Source organism: Diospyros lotus, unplaced genomic scaffold (genome assembly GCF_014633365.1).
Source record: "Diospyros lotus cultivar Yz01 unplaced genomic scaffold, ASM1463336v1 tig00011203, whole genome shotgun sequence".
NCBI classification, from domain to species: domain Eukaryota; kingdom Viridiplantae; phylum Streptophyta; class Magnoliopsida; order Ericales; family Ebenaceae; genus Diospyros; species Diospyros lotus.
The window spans coordinates 63,426-87,920 of NW_026267118.1; the positions used below are offsets into that span (position 1 = coordinate 63,426).

At 37.3% G+C, this 24,495-nt stretch overlaps 2 protein-coding genes across 3 annotated transcripts; both read left to right on the forward strand.

Annotated features, from left to right (window-relative positions):
• Window positions 1-1,783: 1,783 nt before the first annotated feature.
• LOC127793506 (probable xyloglucan glycosyltransferase 6) lies at window positions 1,784-14,536 on the forward strand. Of its 2 annotated transcripts, XM_052324255.1 has the most exons (6): window positions 2,648-2,763; window positions 2,855-3,052; window positions 5,670-5,978; window positions 7,234-7,524; window positions 7,609-7,722; window positions 13,442-14,536. In XM_052324255.1, exons 2-6 carry the CDS (start codon window positions 2,912-2,914, stop codon window positions 14,078-14,080), a joined length of 1,494 nt encoding a protein of 497 aa, XP_052180215.1. In that variant the 5' UTR covers window positions 2,648-2,763; window positions 2,855-2,911; the 3' UTR covers window positions 14,081-14,536. The 2 variants fall into 2 exon arrangements, with proteins under 2 accessions (XP_052180214.1, XP_052180215.1); XM_052324254.1 differs by having other exon boundaries at window positions 1,784-3,052.
• A 1,715-nt stretch (window positions 14,537-16,251) lies between these two features.
• On the forward strand, window positions 16,252-21,960 carry LOC127793507 (rhodanese-like domain-containing protein 4A, chloroplastic). Its single transcript, XM_052324257.1, has 3 exons — window positions 16,252-17,073; window positions 20,335-20,437; window positions 21,510-21,960. The coding sequence occupies exons 1-3, from the start codon at window positions 16,325-16,327 to the stop codon at window positions 21,672-21,674; spliced, it is 1,017 nt and encodes a 338-aa protein (XP_052180217.1). The 5' UTR covers window positions 16,252-16,324; the 3' UTR covers window positions 21,675-21,960.
• Window positions 21,961-24,495: the final 2,535 nt, after the last annotated feature.

Here is a 24,495-nt window from a genome sequence, read left to right on the forward strand (position 1 = left end):
CCTAATTATTCTCACTAATTTTATTCATCATATAATATAACATATGCACATGATCAAATTGTTATTGGATTCTGTGGTGACATTAAATATTAATTTTCTCTAAGGGAGGGGATGTGGGCTACTTCGTCTTTGTCACCTTATTGGCAATTTAATGACTGTAACCATATGTTTCTGCACATTAAATTAATTTGTTAATAAAGTAATTTGCAAGAAATTAGGCCCAATGCTACTAACACCAAACCAATTAACAATTATGACAATTTAACTCTTCAATTCAAGCTACGTACGTATCATCAATTAGTTATTAACGTAGCTAGCTAGCGAGTACTTAAACACCCCCCCCCCCCCCCGCCCCCCACACCAATAATTAATTTTTCCTCCGTTACTGTATCTCTCTCTCTCTCTCTCTCTCTCTCTCTCTCTCTCTCTCTATATATATATATATATATGTTTTTGGACCGTTTATAATTAGCGAGATTGAAGTCTGCTCTCACCAACCAACATTATGACACTTTTTGTCCGGATTATGATTTATGTATTACCCTAATCATGCATATTGTATTTTTGCATGAACACGAAGAAGAAAATTTGATGTTCAAACTGGGCATCCTATGAACATTTATTAACTGGACCTAAGAGCATGCCATAATTAACATTTGTCCCACGTGTTTGGTACAATTGAGTGTACCATAAATTGTTTAAAAATGACTAATTTTACTATATAGTGAGGTAGAAAATAATAATAATGCTTATAGAATATGTTAAAATTAAATCAACTAATTTTTAAATTTTTTAAAATTAGTTGCTACCCTCTATCTATTATTAATAATATTAAATAAATTAACCATATATCCCTTGAATGTCTGACTTGAACACCCCTTAAGTTTTTATTTTTCGTTAAATTAGTTTTGGTCTTTTAGAAAAATTTAAGAATTAATTTGGTAAAAAATAAAAATTTAGACAATGTATAGGTCAAAGATTCAAAATTTAGAGAATGCATGATCGCTGTCAATAATGAAGAGAGTGCCGTGGCTAACTTTTAGAAAATTGAAGGACTAACTAAACTAATTTTAGAATTTAAAGGGTGTTTGAGTTAAATAAATAAATTTTAAATAGTGAAAGGTCAATTTACCCTGTATGTTTTTTTAAAAAAAGCTACATAAAAATGTAATATATTTGGATATATAAATATATATCTTATCTTTTTTAAGCATCATAAAATATTGATAGATACATATCAATTTTATTCTTTTTTCACTTTTTTCTTGTCCAAAAAGTTTATTTTTAATATAAAAAAATTAATATTTTAAAATAAGTTTCCCTTCATTTTGTTCAAATGTAAAATAGAGATGATACAAATTAAAGGAAGTAATCTATAAATACTTATTATATTACTCAATGCGAACAAAATTAGAAAAGGGGCATGGACTCCACTCCCTCCACACTCTCGCGTTGAACAACATACACGGGTAACAGTAATGTTTGTTTGGGTTTATTTCATTGGCAGCGTAAAAGATGGGCTGCATATGAGCGGTAGAAATGCAATGGAGGTAGTGATCTGTCTTTGACTCTTTGTCTGGTGTAAAATGGGCTTTTGTGTTAGTTGGAAATGGGCTTGGACAAGTACAAGCAAGCGGGCTTTGGGCCTCGACACTGTGTGCAAATGGAAATGCTAGTTGGACGTTGACGCTGACGCCGTTGCCGTTGCCGTTGCATCCCTCCCTTCCCCAGTTTCCCTTAAAAGTTCAATTCTCTACCCTCCCTCCCCTAGCCAGCCCGGTGATGGAAAAGGATGCACCCCCGTTAACGCGCTTTCTGCTACACACACACGCGAATCCCCGCCCCCCGTCATGAGCTGCCTGTGCTCGCGCGTGGGCAGGACTCTCTCTCTCTCTCTCTCTGGCGTGATGGGGAAAAAGAAAACCTTAGCATTTGCGCACATGGCTTGCTCCTCCTCTCCCTCTTGCAGTGTATGGGCATTCGCAACCCCCCCCCCCCCCCCCCCCCCCCTTCCTCCTCCTCCGCTAATTCGGGTGGCGCTTCCGCATTGTTCCCCTCCCTCCACCTCTCCGGATCACTCTACCACCACCACCACCACCATGATGACGATGATTCATTGACAACCCCCAACGCCCACCCCAACAAAACAACACACATGCACATCAATCCCAGACACGACCGCCGGACAGAGTCACAAAACAGAGAGTGAGAGAAACTACATCCCATCCATCCTTCCATCTTCATCTCCATCTCCATCTATCTTATCTAATCTATCTCTACCCACCATCACGACGCATCTCCTCCTCCTCCTCCTCCTGTCTCTCTTCTATTTATGTCTCGCCCTCCAAACTATGAATTTCAGGAATGGTGGAACAAGCAGAGAGAGGACCCCAACCACCACCTTTTCCTCCTCGACCAATCTATTGATCATAACCCTCACCACCGCCTTATCCTCGACATCCGCGGCGCCGATCCCCTCGTCGTCGACAAGGACCACCGCGCTCGCACCGTCCGCCAACTCTCTTGGGTCTGCCTCTTGCGCTTCCACCAATTCGCCCATTACTTCGCCTACTTCTCCCATGCCTTCCTCTCCCTCCTCCGAACCGCCAACCGTCGCCTCACCTCCTCCGTCACCCCCTCCGAGACCCCCTCCCCTCGCCTCTACCGCCCTATCAAGGCCTTCTTGGCCCTAGTCCTTCTCCTCCTGCTGCTCGAGCTCGTTGCTTACTTCAAGGGCTGGCATTTTACTCCGCCCACTGTCAGGTCTTCTTCCGCCGAGCTCGTGGATCTTGTCGAGATTGTTTACGCCAATTGGCTCCAGGTCAGGACTAACTATTTGGCCCCGGTGCTGCAGACTTTGACCAATGTCTGCGTTGTCCTATTCTTGGTTCAATCGCTGGATCGAGTGCTAATGGTGCTTGGATGTTTCTGGATCAAAATTCGAGGATTGAAGCCCGTTGCGCAAATGGAGTATACGCAGGATTTGGAGAACGTGCATTTGGAGGATTATCCAATGGTGTTGGTGCAGATCCCGATGTGTAATGAGAAGGAGGTAAGAAGATGTAGGTTTCTAATCCCTGCTTGCTGTGCTTACTATAGTTTTAACTTTTAACTCATTAGCTGTAGACTACAGTAATCTTGGCTGCAATTTTACTAAATTTTTAGCTTATTTTCCTTCATTTTTGTGGTTGCTCGTTAGTTTTTAAGCAATGTTTGTTTATGACAGGATTTGAGGGTAAGTTGTTTGTGGGTGACCCCGTCTTTGGTAGTCACCATTTTAACTTTGCCTTATGCTCAAGTTGATCCTTGTAGGAAACTTAAAAATTTTGGTAGGTTAATGCAAACAGTTTGGTATGATGCATTAATATTGTTTTAGAAAAAAAAAAAAGGTATTAAACTCTAATTTTACCTTCCTGATTCCATGCAAGGGAAACTAAATTATCTGCCTCTATGTAAAACGCTAACTGTTTATGATAGCAATGTCCAGTTTGAGACTTTGAACTATGCCCATTGTTTTGGTTCTTGAAAAACAAGTAACTATCCAAGATTTTATGCTGAGGAAACATATTTCTCTAACAAATTTTCACCCTTGAATTTTGATTAATGTTTCCGGAACAAAACATCAAATACCTTTTCCAAACTTGGAAGTCTTAATCCCAAGGGAAAGCTCTAGTGGTATTGGAGTGAGAAGAATTTTGAGTTGAACCAAGGTTCAAACTACAGAAGCTCCAAGTGAGGCTATTACTTGGGGCTGTGACTGCCATCCTTTGGGTCAGTGTGCACGAATCTGTAGGGGACTAGTTGAGCAAAGTTTGAAACCCCTATGTTACCAAAAAAACAAAAAAAAAAAAAACTTGGAAGTCTTGCTTCCAATCAGGAAAAAACTCCTAAGTCCAAGAGAGCACAACTTAAAGAGAGTGTCTTCTTTAAAAAAAGTGAACCTAGTGCAGGAATTCCCTGCTTTGTGAGGGTCGGGGGAGGGTTCTTTTTTGCGCAACCTTACCCTTGTCTTGCAAGCCCGTGAACCTATCATTACTATTGGGGATAACCCTTATTTAATCTTTGAAATTAAGTTTAAAAAAATCAATTTGGGCAAAAATACCTCCAAAATAAGAAGGTAGTATTCACTTATTGAAAGGGGAAAAAAGTGGCTTTTGAGGTTAGTTACTGACGTCATTGTTCTTTTGAAGAGGGCTATTGAGCAATTATTACATTTTGAGGGGGTGGATGATCAACTAGGCATCATGGGGGTCCTTATGGTTCTGGCCTTTGATAATGCATTATGCATGTTTAGTATGAGTTCTTTAAGTACAACTGACATTGTGTTGGGACACGTTTAGAATTGATTTCTGACCGTGTGATAAAAGGCTGTTGTGCAAGGTGTTTTCCAACCTTCTTAGACTAGGTAGGGATATATTTGTCTTATTGGAGATTCTTTCAATTCACCCTGTAATGGCAGTCTTTTGCTCTTGGCATTTCGATAAAATCAACAAGTTTGACAGCCTCTTAGGGTACCAGGGTCTTACAATGCAATGGGGGGACAGATGGAACTCATGTCTTTCTAAACAAGGAGCCTTTCGGGTTCATTCATTTTATAGCGTGCTTTGTGACCAAGGGAACTCATTCCCTTGGAAGATGAGGTTTGTTGGTCAAAAGCACCTCCCGAGGGTCACATTCTTCACTTGGATCACATCGTGTAGAGCCATCTTCACAGTAGAATAATTTGAGGATGAGGAGACTGATCATCATTAAGTGGTGCTTTCTGTGCAAGAGAATTGGGGAATTTGCAGAGCATCATCTCCTCATTGTATGGAGAATGGTTGTGAGTTGTCAGAGACTGTTTCTTGTGTATAGTGCCTTCAACAGTATTAGATTTTTGGTTTTTCTTTGGTAGTGTTGTCCTTCAGGGAGGTCAAGACCGGCATGGTGCAAACTCTTGTGTTTATGGAGTGTGCAGAGGAAGGGAAAGTAGAGTTTTCGAAGGAATGGAGAGACCTTTCCTTCCCCAACTGAAGCTAACCATTCTCATAAGATAGGCATCCCTTTTTTGTCCCTTTTCTTTTTCGCAGTTAGTGAATGAATTATCCATGTCTTTAGATTGATCGTTTCTCTTTCCTGAGATTATGCAGATTTTTCCCACTTAAATCATGGCTGATAAATATCCGCTTGACTGAATAACACAAATGTCATTTTGTGCTCACATTTCCTGTTCTTATGTAGTTGTCATTGACTCACTATATAGCAAAAACAAATGCCAAATATTCTTGAGTTGGGATAATAGGATATGCTACTAGACCATAAAGTGGGAAGATAGTTCTTAGAGTTCCACTAATAGTGCAATATAAAATGTAGTTCTAGTAATACTTATCGGCTTCGTATTTGTGTTAAATTATTTTTGAATGTTCATTTAGTTTAGTTTTATAAGAGATCAAGGATCTGTCCTAACTTTAAGTGCTTAGTTGAATTAGTTACATGTTGGCTCTGTAGCAAAATGATTGAGAAGCTGAGTCCATTTGTCTAATCCCTGGCAATGGCAAAAACCAATTATGTATTAGTTGAGCACTTTTTTCCCCTTTGAAATATGTAAGGATTTCCTCTCAGTGCAGTTTGTTATGGTTCTGAGTTTCTTCATCATGGATTCTAAATGCCTTAATTGGGGTCTGCCACAGGTTTACCAACAGTCAATTGCATCAGTGTGCATCCAGGACTGGCCAAGGGAGAGAATGCTCGTACAAGTTTTGGATGATTCTAATGATTTGGATGTTCAGGCGCTCATCAAGGCAGAGGTACAGAAATGGCAACAGAGGGGAGTGCGGATATTATATAGACATCGTCTTATACGAACAGGCTATAAGGCAGGGAATCTAAAATCAGCAATGAGTTGTGACTATGTCAAAGATTATGAGTTTGTGGCAATCTTTGATGCAGATTTTCAACCAACACCAGATTTCTTGAAGAAAACTATTCCATGTTTTAAGGTAAATAATCATCGTCATTTTTATGGCTTCTCACAGCAGGATTTTGCAGTCAAAAAATCTTAGGATGCATCTTACATATCTTCTAGGAATAAGTTAAAAGGGTGTCCCTTCATCCAAAACATCTCCAATGAATGTTTGGGCCTTAAAACCAATCTTAGGACACCTCTTCTATGCCTTCAGAGGTTGTTGCCAACTTCTTCCATCAGTTAGGCAGCTTCATAAGCATTGTGAACCTATTTCATAATGACTGAACTTAATCTTGGGGGACAATTGTTAATCTGACAAGTGGCATAGTCATAGATAAAAGGTCAACTAAATAACATGAAATTGCTTTCTTTAATAGGTTCACAATTTGTTTACAACTAATGTGAAGATGGCAGACCAACTTAATATTTTTATGGTGCCCAAGTAATATGAAATTTTCTTATTGTATTTTTTTATCGTTTTCCCATCATATCTCTGCTTCCCTTGAATGCTCTCTTTCTGATGACTTGGCATGCATTGATCGTTTTTTCCCCCACAGTCACCAGAAGCAAAGTGTTATATAGCCTGTTTGGCCATGCCGTGACTTGGTATGAAATAGCATTCTTTCCTTTTTTCAAAAAATAGAAGCGCTTTTGAGAGTTTCTTGTGGTGTTTGGACAAAATTAGAAAATGCTTTTACTGATGGCAGAAGTTATAATTTTTGCTGTGAAGTAAAAGAAGATATTTGAAATTTCTATTGTGAAGCAAAAGCTGAAGCACAAATAAACTTATTTTTAGATAAAATTAACCCTAATCAACATTTAAATTTACAAACCTTACACTTATGAAATAGTATTAACTACATGAACACTGTTGTTAATACAATTTCTGATAATTTTATTTGTTAAAAGCCCAATTTTCAATTATTGACCAAATACATATAACAAATCCAAAAGCATTTCTCAGATGATTTAGCCAAATGCTAAACTGTTTTTCTTAAAAGTTTTTCTTACTAAAGCATTTTTGACAGAAGTTATTCTCTTGACAGCAAAAATTTCACATCAATGTCAAACAGGCACTTGGAGCATATCTTAAGCTTTTGTCATGTGTGAATACATGAATGCACATTGTTTACTTGGGTTAATTTGAAAAATTAGGTGTTCTAGGTTTTTTCTTTTTTTTATTTGGAGGTGTTCTAGGTTAGTAGAAAGATCATTAGTTATTCAGAAAGGTAGCTGTTAGATGCTTGCTAACCTTCTTCCTATGTCTAATTGTTTCTATACTATTGAAGGGAAATGATGATCTAGCTTTGGTTCAAACAAGGTGGGCTTTTGTTAATAAGGATGAGAACTTGCTTACAAGATTGCAGAACATAAACTTGTCATTCCACTTTGAGGTTGAACAACAAGTCAATGGATTGTTCATCAACTTCTTTGGTTTCAATGGAACTGCTGGTGTATGGAGAACAAAGGCTCTTGAGGACTGTGGTGGATGGTTAGACCGAACTACAGTTGAAGACATGGATGTTGCTGTCCGTGCTCACCTTTGTGGATGGAAGTTTATATATCTGAATGATGTTAAGGTTTGATTTGTGTTGACTTTTGCCATTTCTTTTAACAGTAGAGATTTGATAATATTATGATGTTTGCCTCCCCTGTGATTGCAGTGCCTTTGTGAACTGCCGGAGTCTTATGAGGCATACAAGAAGCAGCAATACCGCTGGCATTCAGGTCCAATGCAATTATTCCGTTTGTGCTTCATGGACATAATCCGATCTAAGGTATGGAAGATCCATTTGACTAGTTTCTATTTACTAAATCCTGTAGTTAAAATATTCACCATTATTTCAATCTTTAGAGTTTAGGATAAGGATAAAGTTCTTATGTCTATTAATATATGAGGTTAAACTCACAAACTTATATATGTAATAATAAAAGGATGAATTTGAGAAAATGTAGATACCCGACAATCAAAGAAAATGGAACTCCACAACAATAACAATCTCAAGCCTTACTTTCTAGGTGGGGTGGGCTACATGAATTTTATATTTCCAACTATCTATATTCATGACCATACTTTCTATAAGGCCATTATACCCTTAAGGTCTTCTACTGTTATGTTAGTTGAATGTTGAACCAATGTAATAGGTTGTAGGCTTGGATCTAGTAGGCTGAGGACTTGTGTAAATAAAGGCCCACGGATAAGCATAGCTAGAGGAATGTTCTAGCATGCTAATGGGCAAGTTGTTAAGCAAGTGGGTGGGATAACTGTTTTGGCGCCCATTTAGGCCATAGATCAGTATAAAAGCAACTGATCAATGCCTACCCCACATATTGAATGAAATCTGAAAATTAGTTTCCCTCTCAATTCTCGTTCTCTCTTTCTCTCAGATTCTCTCAATTCTCTCTTCTCTCTTCTCTCTTTCTCTCGCCATTCTCAAGCGATTGAGAATTCACTTGTCAGATCAAGAATCTAATATCCACCAAAATTTTCTCTATTCTTCTTCTTCCTCTTTTCCTACAATTTTATTTTTTAATTTTGTCAACTCACTTTAACAAATTGTTTATTAGTTTTTCTCCCCCTTGGATGTAAACCATTTTAATTAAGTGTTGTGTAACTTAACTACCTTCAATAGACATCACTCCAATCTTATCATATATAATGTTGTTTCTAATTCTTTCCTTTTATAGCCACACATCCACCCTAACTTCCTTATCTCAGTTACATTCACATTTTACACATGTTGGCACTTAACTGCCCTATATTCAAAGCTATATAAAAGAGCTATATTCAAAGCTATATAAAAGAGATGATCTTATAGTTGTTTGATAGAATTTCTATTTTAGTTTTAAGGGTTTTCTATCGCATAATTTGTAAGATTTTATGATTGAAAATTTGTCACAATCAAACCATCAAACACGCAAAGGAAACACAAAAGATTAACGTGGAAAACCCAAATTGGGAAAAAACCACAAGTAGAGAGAAAAAATGTCATTATGATGAAATTTGTACAATAATTTTAGGGTGTTGGGTACCTATTTATAGACATAACATTCATCTATAGATATATACAAAGGCAATTAATTCATATATAGATATATTTTGATCAGAAGATGAGCTACAAAGATACATCTTTAATTGTAGATAAATCCCAATCACGGTTAAATTTGAATTTCAGGTCACAATTATCACAAACTTCACCTCGACACGAAATTCAAATATGGAATCATTCATAATTATTTTTTCTTTTAGCAAAATCATAGAGAACTAATCTCCCTAATGAATACCTACGAAGTCCACACAACGCTCAAACTTGACAATAGGCAATGACTTGGTTAACATACTTGCAAGATTATCTTAAATGCTAATTTTTCTCACAGTAACATCACCACGAGCAATAATATATCGAATAAAATGATACCTCACATCAATGTGTTTTGTCCTCTCGTGAAACATCTGATCTTTAGTAAGAAAATGACACTGTGGCTATCACAATAAACTAAACTATCCTGAAAATTCTCACTAATTTCACCAATCAACCCTTTCAGCTAAATAGTTTCTTTGACAACCTCAGCAATTGTCATATATTCAGCTTTAGTGGTAGACAATGCAATGGTGGACTGTAAAGTAGCTTCCAACTAATTGCACAACTACTAATAGTGAAAACATACGCAGTAAGTGATCTTCTTTGGTCAAGATCTTCTACGAAATCAGAATCAACAAAACCTATGACTCCATATTTAGTCTTTCGAAATTGTAAACAAGCATCAACAGTACTTGCAAAATCCGTTGGGCCTCTTTCCAATGTTCTTTACCAGGGTTAGTTATGTATCTACTTGCCACTCACTGCATGAGCCAAATTTGGGTGTATACAAACCAAAGCATATATAAGACATGCCACTGCACTAGAGTAGAATATGTGACATATTGTTAATTTCAACATCTGATTCCAGAGATAAACTAGGTGAAAGTCTAAAATATATAGCCAATGGTGTACTATTTAGCCTTCTGCATGTTGAATTTAATCAATAAAAAAAAACTTTCTCAATGTATCCTTTTTAATTTAGATACAATTTTCCTATCTCTCTGTTTCTTGAAATTAATCATGAAGGAATCAAACTTTTTATACCACAGTCCAAGTGATTGTGTCAAGCCGTATAAAGACTTATTCGACAAACATACATGGTCTTCTTTTATAGATATTTTCCTTAAGTTCCCTATCTAGAAATGTTATCTTCACATCCAATTGTTCAAGCTCAAAATCTTGAATGGCCACAATACCATGTAATGATCGGATGGAACTATGTTTCATGACTAGGGAAAATATACCTATGAAGTCAACACCTGGAATCTGATTGTACCCCTTTGCTACTAATCTATCTTGTACCTTGCTTTTTCAACTTTTGGTGTACCTTCTTTCTTCTTAAATACCCATTTGTATTCAACAACTTTCTTATCCTTGGGTAATTTCATTAACTTTCAAGTACCATTTTTGTGTAGTGATTTCATCTCTTCTTGCATTACTATAATCCATTTCCTAAAATCAACACAACTAACTTCTTATGAATAAGTAGAAGGGTCCTTGCTATAGTCAATAACTTCAACCACACTTAAAGTATATGCAACAAGATTTGCTTCAACATACCTTTGACGGGGTTTAATATTCCCTACGGGTCTATCTTTTGTAATACAATACTGTGATGGATCGACACTTACTTTTGGGCTTAACTTGGGACTTGACTTGACCTAAGATAAGAACGTAGATGTAGGGTTTTCATCAATTTCAAGCTCTACCTGAGTATCAAAACTCTACTGTCTTGTGGGGTTAGATTCTTTTGGAGAGAAACCATAAATTATAACAATTTCATCAAATATAATATTTCTGTTAATTATAACTTTAGATGCTTTTGGATCCCATAACCTTTAACCCTTCACACCAGATTTATAACCAAGGAAAACGTATTTTTTAGATCTTGGTTCCAATTTTCCATAATCAACATGTCAAATGTAGGATATCCCAAAATTTTTAAATTAGAATAATTTGTAGGTGTGCCAGACCATACCTCTTCTAGAGTTTTCTTATCAATGGCAGTGGGAGGGGACTAGTTAACCAGGAAACATGCGATGTTTGCGGCCTCAACTTAAAATGACTTCGGTAAACAAAATTAGATAGCATGCATTGTACCTTCTACATCAAGGTTATGTTCATCCACTCGACTACACCATTCTGTTTGGTGTATTTGGAACTATTAAATGCCTTAAAATTCCTTCTTTCCTATAGAAATAATTGAATTTATTAGAATAAAATTCTAACCATTATTAGTATAGAAATGTTTTATCTGTCTCTAAGTTTGTTTTTCAATTATAGTTTTCCACTATTTGAAGGTAGCAAAAACATCACTCTTCTGTTTCAAGAAGAATACCCAAACTTTTTTGGAAAAGTCATTAATTAAAGTTAGCATATATTTAACACCTCCTTTAGGGGGTACTCTGGAAAGACCCCAGAGATCAGAATGGACATAGTCTAATGTCCCTTTTGTGTTGTGAATGTCTTTGTTGAATCTGACTCTTTTTGCTTTCCAAAGACACAATGCTCACAGGACTTTGGTTTTTCAGTACTCTGCCTTTTTGGAAGTCCTCATCTGCTTAACTCAGCCATACCTATTTCACTCAGATGTCCAAGATTCATATACCATAATTTAGTGATATCAGTATTTGACAAAGAAGATGTAGTAATAGTAGCATTATGTGTAATAGTAGAACTCTGCAGAAGATATAGTTTTTTATATTGCTTTTTACCTTTTATCACAACAAGAGCACGTTTACTGATCTTAATGGTTCCACTTTCACCAATGTACTTGTACCCATTTAGAAATGAAATTATACATCATAAGGTTGGAGTGGAGTCTATTAAAAATAAGATGCACAAGATGCAATAACATGATTTGGACATGTGAAAAGAAAATCAGTAGATTAACTTGTGAGACAAGTGGGTGGAATGGAAGAATTAGTAACAAAAGAGATTGAGAAAGACCAAAGAGAACTTGGTCTGGGTTTGAAAATGTTAAATGGGGAATATGACCTTAAATGACCATGCATAGATATGGTTGGAAAGCTAGAATTTATCTAGCTGACCCACTTGAGGAGATTAAGGCTTGCAATTGTTGCTATTGTAATCTTTTCAATAAAATTTTTGCCAAGATTTTATGAGCACTTCCAATTAAGTTGATGGGCTAAAGTTCTTTAGATCTTTCCTGTCTTAGGAATACAACAAGAAGAACAAGAACAACAAGAATTTGAGTCTTATACTCTCTTAGGAATGAGCGCTAAAAAGGTAGCATTCAGCCTCTTTCAGAAGAGAATGAAGAAAGAAATCCTTAATCATTGCTAGAAGAAAGCCAATGACAAGCCATTAGGCACATGGGGCCTTTTCACCATTCAAACTGTTTCTAATAGGCATCATCAGACACGCGACTCTTGTTTGCAAGCAACAGGAGAGATTTTATTTCTACAGTCTATGCCTTACTTTTTTTTGCCAAAAGGTTGTTTCCATAATGTGGCATTCTAGTCACAAAAGAGTAACCTCACGGTTTCCATGAAGGCTCACCCTCAATTTCGTTGCAAAATCCTCCACATTTTCCTTCCTTGAGAAGGGCCTATCAAGAACTAGCACTTTGCTCATAGTAAAAAGATCCTGGAGATCCAAGCCTAGTGATTTTTTAGCATTAGCCATTTTATGAAGTAACTCTGTAGTCCAATTTCCTTCTTTCTAGAATGAGAGTTTAGGCTTATATTTAAAAAAAAAAAAGAAAAAGGAAAAATATCTTCTTCTTCTTTTGTTTTTGTTTATTTTTTTTTTAAATATCAATTCTTCAGAGTTTTTGTGTACAATAAGAAGCTGACTCCCTTCTTCATCATCCAGGACTTTAATGGCCTCTAACAGCTTGTCAACAGATTAAGCTCTTGTTTTAACAGTTTAAGCGTCATGACAAGACAACACTAGGAGAACCGGTAACCACATAGATCCCAAAAATTTCTAGCTATGTCCATGAACTCATTTCTCCCTAAGCCACATATTTTTAAACCAAAAGGGTGTGGGACCTTGCCTGAGGGGCCATAGTCATGCAAAATAGGGGTATAATTGAACAAAATCCTAGGGTAGGCAGAACAGATTAATGTCTAGAAAATATTCCTCCCAGCAAGAAGAAATTATAAAATGATAGCCAAGACATGGACGGATTTCTAGGTGACTGCATCCAATAAACCTAACCCTTTTGAGGCTCAAATCTATAAGTTCTAACAGACTTGATGGAGAGGCAGGTTAGTGAAAACAAACTGAGTGCTGAATCCTATGAAAACGAAGTGACTGCCAAAATATGATCTCAAATAATTCCTGAAAATAAGTAACTGACAGGTTGTAGCCTTAATGGCGTGATGCAATTTTTCCTTTTAAATGATTGTTCGATACTTGGTTCTAATATCTTTATGTGACATTTCAGATGAGTTTGGCCAAGAAAGCCAATATGATATTTCTTTTCTTCCTCCTGCGGAAGCTTGTCCTGCCCTTCTATTCATTCACCCTCTTCTGCATTATTCTTCCTCTGAGTATGTTCCTGCCCGAAGCTCAGTTACCTGCTTGGGTGGTTTGTTATGTCCCGGGGATCATGTCTATGTTGAATATCCTCCCAGCACCACGGTCATTCCCATTCATTGTGCCATACCTTCTATTTGAGAATACCATGTCTGTAACGAAATTTAATGCCATGGTATCAGGGCTGTTCAAATTTGGAAATTCTTATGAGTGGATAGTTACTAAGAAACTAGGTAGATCATCTGAAGCTGATTTAATTGCAATGATGGAAACCGAATCTGAGCCTCTGGTGGAAAGTACAAGTCTCCAAAGGTCCTCTTCAGAATCAGGTCTTGCCGAGCTTAATAAATTACAGATGACCAAAAAATCTGGGAAGACTAGGCGTAACCGTTTGTACAAGACGGAACTTGCTCTAGCATTTATATTGTTAAGTGCCTCAGTGAGAAGCTTGCTGTCTGCCCAAGGCATTCATTTCTACTTCCTACTGTTTCAAGGGATCGCATTTCTGGCTGTTGGTCTTGATCTGATTGGAGAGCAGGTCGGTTGAATTCCCCGTTAAATCTTGCACTGTTGAAGTTACTTCTTCTCTTCGTGGGCTAAGTTGGGGTGAAAAGCCAGGTTTAACGCCGCCTTCAAAACCATCCCCAACAAGCAGTTATCAGTCTAAGCTCCCAGCTGGAGCTAATTAAATTCGCTTTCTTCAAGACATTGCATGCTTGTATTTCTCGCCTATTTTATATGCTTTGCCAAAGGACTCCGATCTCAATGATTGCTGCGAGTCCATAAACTATCACGATCTTGATACGAAGTTGCCGCTTACGTCATAGTGGAGGGAGGAGTTCAGAAAGTAGCTGGATTCATATGCTGAACTGTTATTGGTGCTAGTGGCGCAGGCATTGTAAGGTTGCTCAGGTTTGTCATTCTTTGTATTTTTGTTACTGTCACCAGGTGGTGTATCATATTGACCTTTTCATCGTGCTGGAAATTAATTCTTTTTTTTTTTGTGGAGAAATTGTAAATTTCAGTTGCTATTTGCATTTCCATTCTTGCTGGGTATAGCTTTATACCACAAAAAAATCAAGAGCCAACTTACTAGAAATTTAACGCTGAATTTCCACATATAGTTTTCTCTACTCTAAATAATTGGTCACAAATTATTTGGACGCCCTTATCCTTAGAATAAATTAAGTATAAAATATTTTATAATATTAATATCAAGAACAGGCAATAGATAGCCCTAGGACAAAAACACGGAAATAGTATTTTTCAAAAAAGTTAGGAAACCAATATGGGAGATAAATTGTAACTTTAAAAAATATAGGGATGTATGTGAAATTAATTTATAATTTATATATTATAAATAATATTAAGTTTAATTTTGTAAACCCTAAATTGCATATTAGTGTTTGTTATCAATGATCGACTGTTGTCGCCGACCTGTTTTGTTGCTCGTTGTCAATGGCCAACCGTTGCCACTTCATCTGTCTCTGCCATCATTGCCGTCTTTCTTGCCATCAACTCGTCTCTTGCCCTCGCCCTTGTTGTCGATCTCACCTTTCTCACAGTCGATGCATCTCTGCTTCTCTAGCCATCGACCAGTCTCTTGCCCTCACCCTCACCTTCGATCTTGCCTATTTCACAGTTGACGCGTCTTTGCCACCATCGCTTGCCTCTCTTGCCATCGACGAGTCTCTTACCCTCACCATCGCCTTCGATCTCGCCTCTTTTATAGTCAACCAGTCTCTGCCACCGTCGCTCGCTTTTTACCTTTATCGTCGCCCATCGTTGTACACTCCATCTCTCACCTTATCGTCGATCGTCGCTACACACTCCATATCTCGCCTCGTCTCTCGGTTACCTTCCTTGTTGCAGGCGACTGTGGTCGCTCGAAATGCGTTTCCCACACGTTTTTGTAAATTACGAAACCTCCCTAAGAGGTTTCGCAATTTATAGAAACGACCATAAAATTGTTTCGGGCCGTTTTCGCATTTCCAAAATGGAAAATGGTTTGGAAACGCCGAAACAGTGCCTCCGAGCTGTTTTCGTGCTTCATAACTAGGACATAGATCGAGCAATTAGATGAGTAATATATCGGTATTAATCTGGTGGGTTGTGAGTTCAATCTTTACCCTATGTAAAGGCTAAAGATTTAATTTGCGATTTATCTCTCATCAAGAGCACAAACACTGGGGACCGCACAAGGGCGATCATCACAAGAACCAATAATAGATAGATTTTATCCAAAGAATGTATTAAGGGAGAAGGTCACCCATTTTTGAAGATTAATCGGGTGAAGTTCGGACACTCTAAGTGAATAAAAAAAATTAACAATAAATAGAATAAATTTAGAACAAAACGGGGAGCCAAAAAACAACACCAACCCGAGTGTGGCTGCATCCATCTCCACCTCAACGATGTAATATGTCACTCTTGTCCAGGGCATTAATCTAAGCCATAGCCATAGGTCAATATATCTTGATGAATAATAATTATCAGTATCGTCCAGACAGATTGAGGGCCTTTCCCAGTAATTTTATATTATCTTTTAAATTTTTATTTAATAATAAAAATAATCACCTCTCTGTTAAAAAGTAAAACAGTCATTTAATCTTTTATTTAATAATAAGAATAATTATCACTATTTTTTTTAAATATTTAAGATAATTTTTATAATTTTGCGAAACGTGAAGGACGTTCTTTTCAATTTACATACCTTATCTTATATCGTCCGTCTCTCCATGAAAATCCAGGCTCCGCTTCGGCTTCCCCCTCCGTTCTTGGCTACCCGGTCATGGAGTCTCTTTCCGTAGGCCTCTCGTCATCCCCGTTCCAGAGCCCTGATGCCAAAAACCACAGACCCACCCTCAAACCCATTCATCAATTCCGCCAAAATTACTACTCCATTTCCAATTCATTCAGTTATTTCCAAACCCAGATTATTTCTCGCAAGAAAACCACCTGCTCACCCCTAACACAATCGTCAATTCATCTATCAAACACGCCTTCTTCTACCTATTTCTCAAATCTCCCGAAGACCCATTTTCCAAGTCTCAAGAACAACCATTCTTTTCTCCAGAGTCGTCTGAAATCACATCTATTTTTCCTTTGTTCGGGACTTGCTTTCCCTCTCTGTTGCTTTGCTTCCGAGATTGTGGTACCCACTGAGGAAGTTCCTAGCAAAATCAATTTGGAAGCAGTCCTGGTCTCGATTGACGACTTTTTCAATCGAAACCCATTTTTTGTAGCTGGAGTTACATTTATTTGGCTGGTCGTAATACCACTAACGCAAGAGTTCCTCCAGAAATATAAGTTTATTTCGGCCATTAACGCGTTCCGGAAGCTCCGTGATGATCCGAGTACTCAGTTGTTAGACATCAGGGACAAGAAGAGTTTGCAGTACTTGGGTTCTCCCAATTTGAGGATTTTGAGCAAGAGCGTCGTGCAGGTTGAGTATAGGGAAGGAGATGATGAAGGTTTTGTGACGAAGGTTTTGGACGAGTTGGCAGAACCGGAAAGTACCGCAATTTGTGTTATAGACAAGTAAGTTTCATGGCTTTTGAATTTTGGGATATCTTTCTTCCACTTGTTGTTTGGTGAGGCATTTTAGTTGCTTTTCATAGGCAAATAGTTGTGTGATAAACACAAGATGTTTGGAACGAATTCTAGTGGAATAAGAATTCTAATTCCATAGTTCTTAACAAAACATTAAAGATTATAATCGAATTCCAATTCTTAAGTTCGGAACAAGATGGAAATGAAATTAAATTAGTAGTTTATCATATTAACCTTTACAACCCTATTAAAAAAAAGTTAATATACAACATGAAGCAATTGGTTTTAATTTTTAAATGTTCTTTACAAAATAACTTAACATTAAGATATTAAGTATAAAAAATTAGATTATATATCTATCACATAAATAACTATTATATTTTATCATTAAAAATGTTATAATTAAATCAAAACACGATTTTGACAACTATCTTTTCGCAACTTCTAAGATAAGAAAATTAACATCACAAAGAAGGAGAAGGAGAAGATAAGAAAATCCTAGGAAGATGAGAAAATCCTACATATATTGTAAATAGAAGAAGGGTATTTATGGAAATAAAATAAATAAATAAATAAGTGGGGCCTAAGAATTCCAATTATTTTTTAACAATTTCAGTCAACTTTGATTGGAATTCTAATTCCAGAGTTTGAGAGTAAATAAATGGAATTTCAATTCCAGAGTTTTTGAAGATTCCAAACAAGCTCTGACTGATTGGAATTGAAGAATCATATGATCATATGCTGGAATTTGTGATCATATGATAGGCTGAGGTTGAATGCTTACCTTTAAGATAAAACTGAATGCAGGTGAGCAAGTTTTTGTTCTAAGATAATGATTGAGACCAAAGTTGTCAATATGCAAATTATATCATTAAAAGACATGTACAAATATAATACAATTTTCTATACAAAGTTACAAAACTATCAGTATTGTCAAGAACTTATCCTAAAAACAATTTACATGCAAAGAAGTGAAACAACACAAAATAATGTCATTAAATTACATCCAAAACTGAAAATAATTGCAAATTTTAATAACAAAAAAGTCTGTGTATTAACAGAGAAGAGGACACTTGTATACATTACAAGAAATAATTTCTATCTGGCAAAAAAAAAAAAAAAAATTGTACTCACCACCTAGAGCTTTTTTAAAGAGGCCAGAGCACAGAACTTACTATGAGCTGGCCTCTTTATCCTTCTGGCTTGAACAAAATGATGAATAAAAAAATAAAGAAAAAATGAAGAATCAGGGGAAAAAAACAGAGAACCAGAATCTAAAGAAAATAACAAACAAACGAACCAAAAAATCAAAATAAAGAACAAAGGAAAAAAAAAAAAGTGTGGAAAACCTGCTGGTTCTTCTGAAAACCATCTGGAAACCCCATGATTCTGTATTTAAAAAGAAAAATGCTTATCAGCCGAGAGAGTGATGGAGAGGAGTGGCGTGGGTGAGAGAGTGAGATAGAGAGTGTAAACAGAGAAACTCGAGAATGTGAGATTAGTGTGTACTAGCCAAAAGGCCTGTATTGGTGGGTACCAGTCAGTATTAACTGGTACTAGCTGGTACGTCCAGCTAGTACAGAATCGATAAACATGGACTGGGACTCAAATTGGTAGTCCAACTATAAGATGTCGTGAGTCTGCTACAGGAACCATAAACCCCAGAACAAAACAGATGCTCAACTCTATCCTTGAAATCTCCCATCCCGCTATAATTGAGAGAGGCTTGCTTGTATGAAGGATGCCCAAGATCTCTTAGATACAGGATAATTCATTTCATTGTATTCCTTGTTTATTCTCATAATAGCAAAAAAACAAAAAAAGATGCTTAAGGTCTGGTAGAATAAATGACAGTGGGCTTGCAAAGTTTACCATTACTTAACTTATTTGGTAGGCGTTTTGTTTTCAGTTTTTTGTTCTCTTTTCATTATTTTAAAAAACAAAAATAGACAATTGGCATTTGATTTTTTGTTTTCGTTGTAAAAAATTTTAAATACCTTCTGGAGAAAAAATGAAAACAGAAAAAATGTGGGAGTTGCTGGCGATGGAGAGGATGAGGGATGCAAAAGGAAGAAAAAAAATACAAAAAATCTGGCAGCAGAGAAGATAACGGAGGGGAAAGAAAAAAGGGAAAAAAATATAAAAAAATCAAACACAATACTGAAAATAAACCAAAGGTATGTGTTCGTTGTTTTCAAATGAAAACAAAAACTGCATACGTACACACCCAGACACAGACACAAAGAAGAAGAATAAGAAGAAGAAAATTAAAAGTGAAAACCCGAAAATTGAAAGATTTGCCAAATGACTCCTATTAAGTTTTAGAAATGTTGATTATCAATGGATATTGTTCCAAATAAGCTGACTGCTGGTAGGAAAGTTAACTATTATTAGTCAATTATCATACAATTTTTTTTTTTTTGGAAATGAGAGGCAGAATATGGGGAGATTATTTGGTGCCACAGAGGCACCAAATCAGACGACTTTGTTGGTGCCACAAACTACGCAATTTCGGCCATGTGCCAAAATAATCTTCAGAATTTGGAAGGTCAGCACCCCAGCACGTGAGAGCTTTCAGAAACAAAGGCTTTTACTGCACAATGTTTTAACTATTATTTACCTAAACATTTTCCTGTGTCAACATTCTCGTAACTTTTCCAGCAGCCACCATCATCAAGGGTTTACTTTTCTCTCTCCTCTTATTACTTTTCTGAAGTTTTGTTCTTTGATTTTTTTTGCACAGTTCATGAATCGGTGGTTGTGTGCTGAATTTTGCATTAAAGATCACGGGAATTAATTATCATCAAGGAATAGGTCAAAGAGTAATACAACCTAATTGTTCATATAAAAGACCCCCACAAACAGGATTAAAAACACAATCCACCTGCCCAAAACTCTCCAATTACAAAAAGTGCAATAATTCATCAGCCATACTGAAGCCACACAAGACTTTGAACCAATTGAGCATAATTATGCTTGAACCAGGCACAAGAAAACTCAAGCAAGGAAGCAAGAAAACAGATAAATTAATAATCAGCAAAAAACCAGCCATGAAGATTCACAATCACAGCAATGAAATAGTCAAGAATTATCATAAGAATCCTGTGACAAGCAACAAATCGCACTGTAGACACTTGAATATGGGACATTGTAGTTGCTTTAAATCATGGACCTAAACGTTATCCTCTTTGTCATGATAGTGAATGCTGCAACTGCACTGCTCACTCGTGTCTTCTGTGTGTAAGGTAGTTTTGATGGTAACTCCATGAAAGTGGCTGAGCTTTTGTTCAAGCATAGTTTTAAAGAAGCTTATGCAATTCGAGGTGGGGTTAGAGGCAAGAATGGGTGGCAGGTATTCTTATTTGTTACTTAATTTTCATTACATAGATCACTTATTACTGCATACTGAATTATTGTTGGTTGTGTTGTGTATAGAACATTTATACTTCTGGTGGTTGTTATCAATGGGATTTCATAACTAGTCTAGTTGGTGCATCTGAATAATTAAAAAGAAGTTCTGTTTATATATCCTATTTTGATTCCGTCAATTGAATTCAATCAAATCCAATCATGCAGAATCAGATTTTAATGCAACTAAAAAAAGAAATAGAAAAAAAATACAAAATAAAAAAAAGGTGGATTGAAAAACTTATTAGATATCATTGACTCTGGTGTCTAATAAGTTGTACCTACTATTGGATTTGAACCAATGACTCCCATCGCATGAAAGCAATACTCTTAACAATTGAGTTAAGTAGGTCATTTATCATCTCAAACGGAACCCAACGTGACCTAGGACATCGATGAATTATAAATATCATATTACCTGTAGACAATATCAATCAAATAGATATGATGCTGGATCATGAAATAGCTATCTTGATGAGAAATTATACACGTGATAAAATATGGATCACAAACACTAAGGGCTATATAGCTTAGTTGGTAGAGCACCTCATTTACACGTGTGCCAATGTTTTTTTGGGGGGTCCATGCAATCAGAAGAATTGATTGTATTGAAAAATTGATGTCTTACTCCATAACTTTGAGGGAACAAGAGAACAATAGCCTAGCGAGATGAGCCATTTATCATTACTATAGGTGTCAAGTGGAAGTGCAGTGAATAGTTATGCATGCAGCTGAGGCATCCTAACAGACCGCTTAGGATTGAACCTTATTCCTACATGACCCAACCAATTCGAGTAGACACTCACCATCTGTTTTGTTGGTCAATTTGGTTAAATTCTCTTCTATTACTGTAAATTGTAATGTTAAGATATGTCCCTAGGCCCCTGGTGTCCTGTAAATTGTGATTTATTTTGATCTCTAGCTCTCATTTTTGTGCTACTTCTTTTGTATTCCAAAAAGTCATGGTCATATTGGGAAGTTAAAAATAGCTTTTTGACATTTTTTTTTACTTACAGGCCATCCAAGAAAATCTTCTTCCACCTTCGGTTCACATCTATCCTAAGAGGAAGGTAAAAATGTCCGAACAGCCTGAAATAAATGGAGGAGTGAATGATCAGATAAACAATCAGGCCGCCTCTTCTACAACTCTTTCCACAGGCCCAGAGGTAGACATTGGATAGACTGCATGCATTCAACTCTCTTTGATGCAACACAAGCCTGCACACATGAAATATTTTTTATTTTCAGTACGTAACAAGAAATGTTTTTATATAGTCAATCAATGCTGCATATTTTGACCGTGCAGATGTTTTTTTTTTTTCCCGTCACAAAGTCCTCTGATTATTTGTGATTTTATTTGCTGTATTGCAATTTCGTTGTAATGTCAACTACTCATGTAGGAAATAGTAACCAAACATTGCAATTAGAATATCAGTGCACGCAATGGGCAAATGCATGTGGATGACAGGAGTGCATAGCTTCTTGGCTGAAGTTTTGTTTTTAGTGTTTTTCATGGTTGGACATCAAATGACGGCGAAGCTTTTTGACTGCAGCTGGACGTGCAAGCCATGTGTAGCTTTTCTTTTTCCTGCGTGCAAGCCATGTGTAACTTCTTCAATGGGGATAAACTTAAATACAAAAAAATATAATTTTTAAAATAAAACAATAATAATAACATTAAAATGTAATTTTTTTTTTTTTTACAATTATTGCTCGTGACTTTTCATATTTTGATAATGTCGCATAATAATTTTATTATCAATTTTATTAAATATATTATTTTTAACATATATAATTAAATTATCATTCATTCATTGGTATTCAATATTAATACGCAATTGATTCTTCACAATATAAGTTTTGTCTAAGTTCACTGAGTTCTTGTAATTCTTCAAACTTTTTATCAGAGCGCATATCGAAAATATAAGTTTGAAATTGATCAAGTGTCGTGAGCTCTATTATTAACAAATAATACTCAACAAGATAAATTAATTTTTTTTTTGTCAAAAGCAAAAAATAAATTAATTGGGCATAAGCATGCAATACAAAGAAGTAACTCACTACTAACTTCAGAAAAATAGTCATTCAATTCTTGAAGTTGCATATCAACGATAGTATGGTGCCATGGAAAAAAGAGGGGTCAAAAATGGATAAAAATAAAAAGCAATTTGGAGGATGGCCGCAAGGCTTGCAGCCACTTAATGGTAGGCCTCACAAAAGCTGGCCGCAAGGCTGGCAGCCTTGTGGCTGCTTATTGGTTGGCCGCAAGGCTCAGCCTTGTGGCCCAGAAGCTGGCCGCAAGGCTGGCAGCCTTGCGGCCGCTCATTGGTTGGCCGCAAGGCTCGATCGTTTAATGGATGGCCGCAAGGCTGCCAGCCTTGCGACCATTTGTTGGCTGGCTGCGAGGGCCAGCCTCACGACACCCTGCCGCAAGTTGCCTCGCGGCAGGTTCGTGGTGATCCCCCTTCTTCGTTGAAGTTGTCCCATCTATCAAACTCCACTTGTCAACACCAGCCACTCTTGAGAATCGTGCCCTATAAATACCCAGCTACAGGACATTAATGGGGACTTGGAACTTCGGTCAATCTTATCACTTTGAATACACTTTGACTATTTTTTGGTGAATATTCATCAGGATTCGGGACTGACTTTGGCATCGGAGGGCCTTCGCGGGAAAGATTCCCGTGAGCTTTCTAACCTATTTTCTCAGCATTAACAGGGCCGAATCCTTGTGGCGAACCTAACGGCGAGGGAAAAGTCTTGCGGCGAACCTAGCGGCAAGAGCTAGTGGCAAGAGCTAACGGCGAAACTTGTGGCGAGGCTTGCGGCGAACCTAACGGTGAGGGAAAAGTCTTGCGGCAACTTAGCGGCAAGAGCTAGTGGCAAGAGCTAGCGGCGAAGCTTGTGGCGAAGCTTGCGGTGAACCTTGTGGCGAAGCTAGTGGCAAGATCTTGTGGCGAAGCCTAGTGGCAAAGCTAGTGGCAAGACCTTGTGGCGAAGCTTGTGGCGAATCTAGTGGCGAAGCTTGTGGCGAAGCTAGCGGCGAGAGCTAGTGGCGAAAGCTAGTGGCGAGAGCTAGTGGCGAAAACTAGTGGCGAAAGCTAGTGGCGAACCTTGTGGTGAAGCTAGTGGCAAGACCTTGTGGCGAAGCCTAGTGGCAAAGCTAGTGGTAAGACCTTGTGGCGAACCTAGCGGCGAATCTTGTGGCGAAACTTGTGGCGAACCTTGTGGCAAAAGCTAGTGGCGAAAGCTAGTGGCGAGAAGTAGCGGCAAATCCTTGCGGCAAGCATCCTAACGGCAATCTCCCTTGAAGCAACATCTCTTACGGCAACCTAACTTCACCCGACACCGAGCTCGAGTGGACTCCACATTACAAAATTTTAATTGTTGTATTTGAAGGATCATGAACGAGGAAACATAGCATGCAACGGAAGCGGTTTAAAATCAAAACCGTTCCTCGTATTGATTAGAATTTAGGAGACTTACTTTTACGACGGATTACCGGTCGGAATGGAGCGATAGGAGCAGGATGAGCGGGAGCTACGGCGCGTGGTGGAGACGACGGCTGTCCTGCGATCCTTCGGCTCCTTCGCATCAGAACTTGGAGGCTCTCTTTGGATCTTCCGAAATATGACTCGAACTCGTGGCCTCCCTTTGGTGAAGAAGAGCAAAAACGACCTTGGATGAAAAAACAACCAAAGAGAGATATATATAGGGAGAACCCTAGGGTTAAAACCCTAATGGGCCAAACCTTAATGGGCCAAGTCCATTTAATTAATTTTCTAATTGGGTTAGCCCAATTTAATTAATTAAACTAATGAACTATTATTTTATTCTAGCCTAATTAATTATGGACCATCCTGAATAAAATAATTCTCTCTTAATGTAATTCACCCAACAAGCCAAATGTATTAAAAAATACATGAGTTACATCGAGCTACCCCGGGGACCAAAAGACAAATTATTCACGGCTACTAAAATGATCAAAATATCCCTGCTACC

Coding starts and splice junctions, on each gene's coding strand:
- LOC127793506 (XM_052324254.1), top strand. CDS start 2,333: ATGTCTCGCCCTCCAAACTATGAATTTCAGGAATGGTGGAACAAGCAG. Junction 5,979..7,233: donor AAACTATTCCATGTTTTAAG/GTAAATAATCAT, acceptor ATACTATTGAAG/GGAAATGATGATCTAGCTTT. Junction 7,525..7,608: donor TATATCTGAATGATGTTAAG/GTTTGATTTGTG, acceptor CTGTGATTGCAG/TGCCTTTGTGAACTGCCGGA.
- LOC127793507 (XM_052324257.1), top strand. CDS start 16,325: ATGGAGTCTCTTTCCGTAGGCCTCTCGTCATCCCCGTTCCAGAGCCCT. Junction 17,074..20,334: donor GCAATTTGTGTTATAGACAA/GTAAGTTTCATG, acceptor TGTGTAAGGTAG/TTTTGATGGTAACTCCATGA. Junction 20,438..21,509: donor GAGGCAAGAATGGGTGGCAG/GTATTCTTATTT, acceptor TTTTACTTACAG/GCCATCCAAGAAAATCTTCT.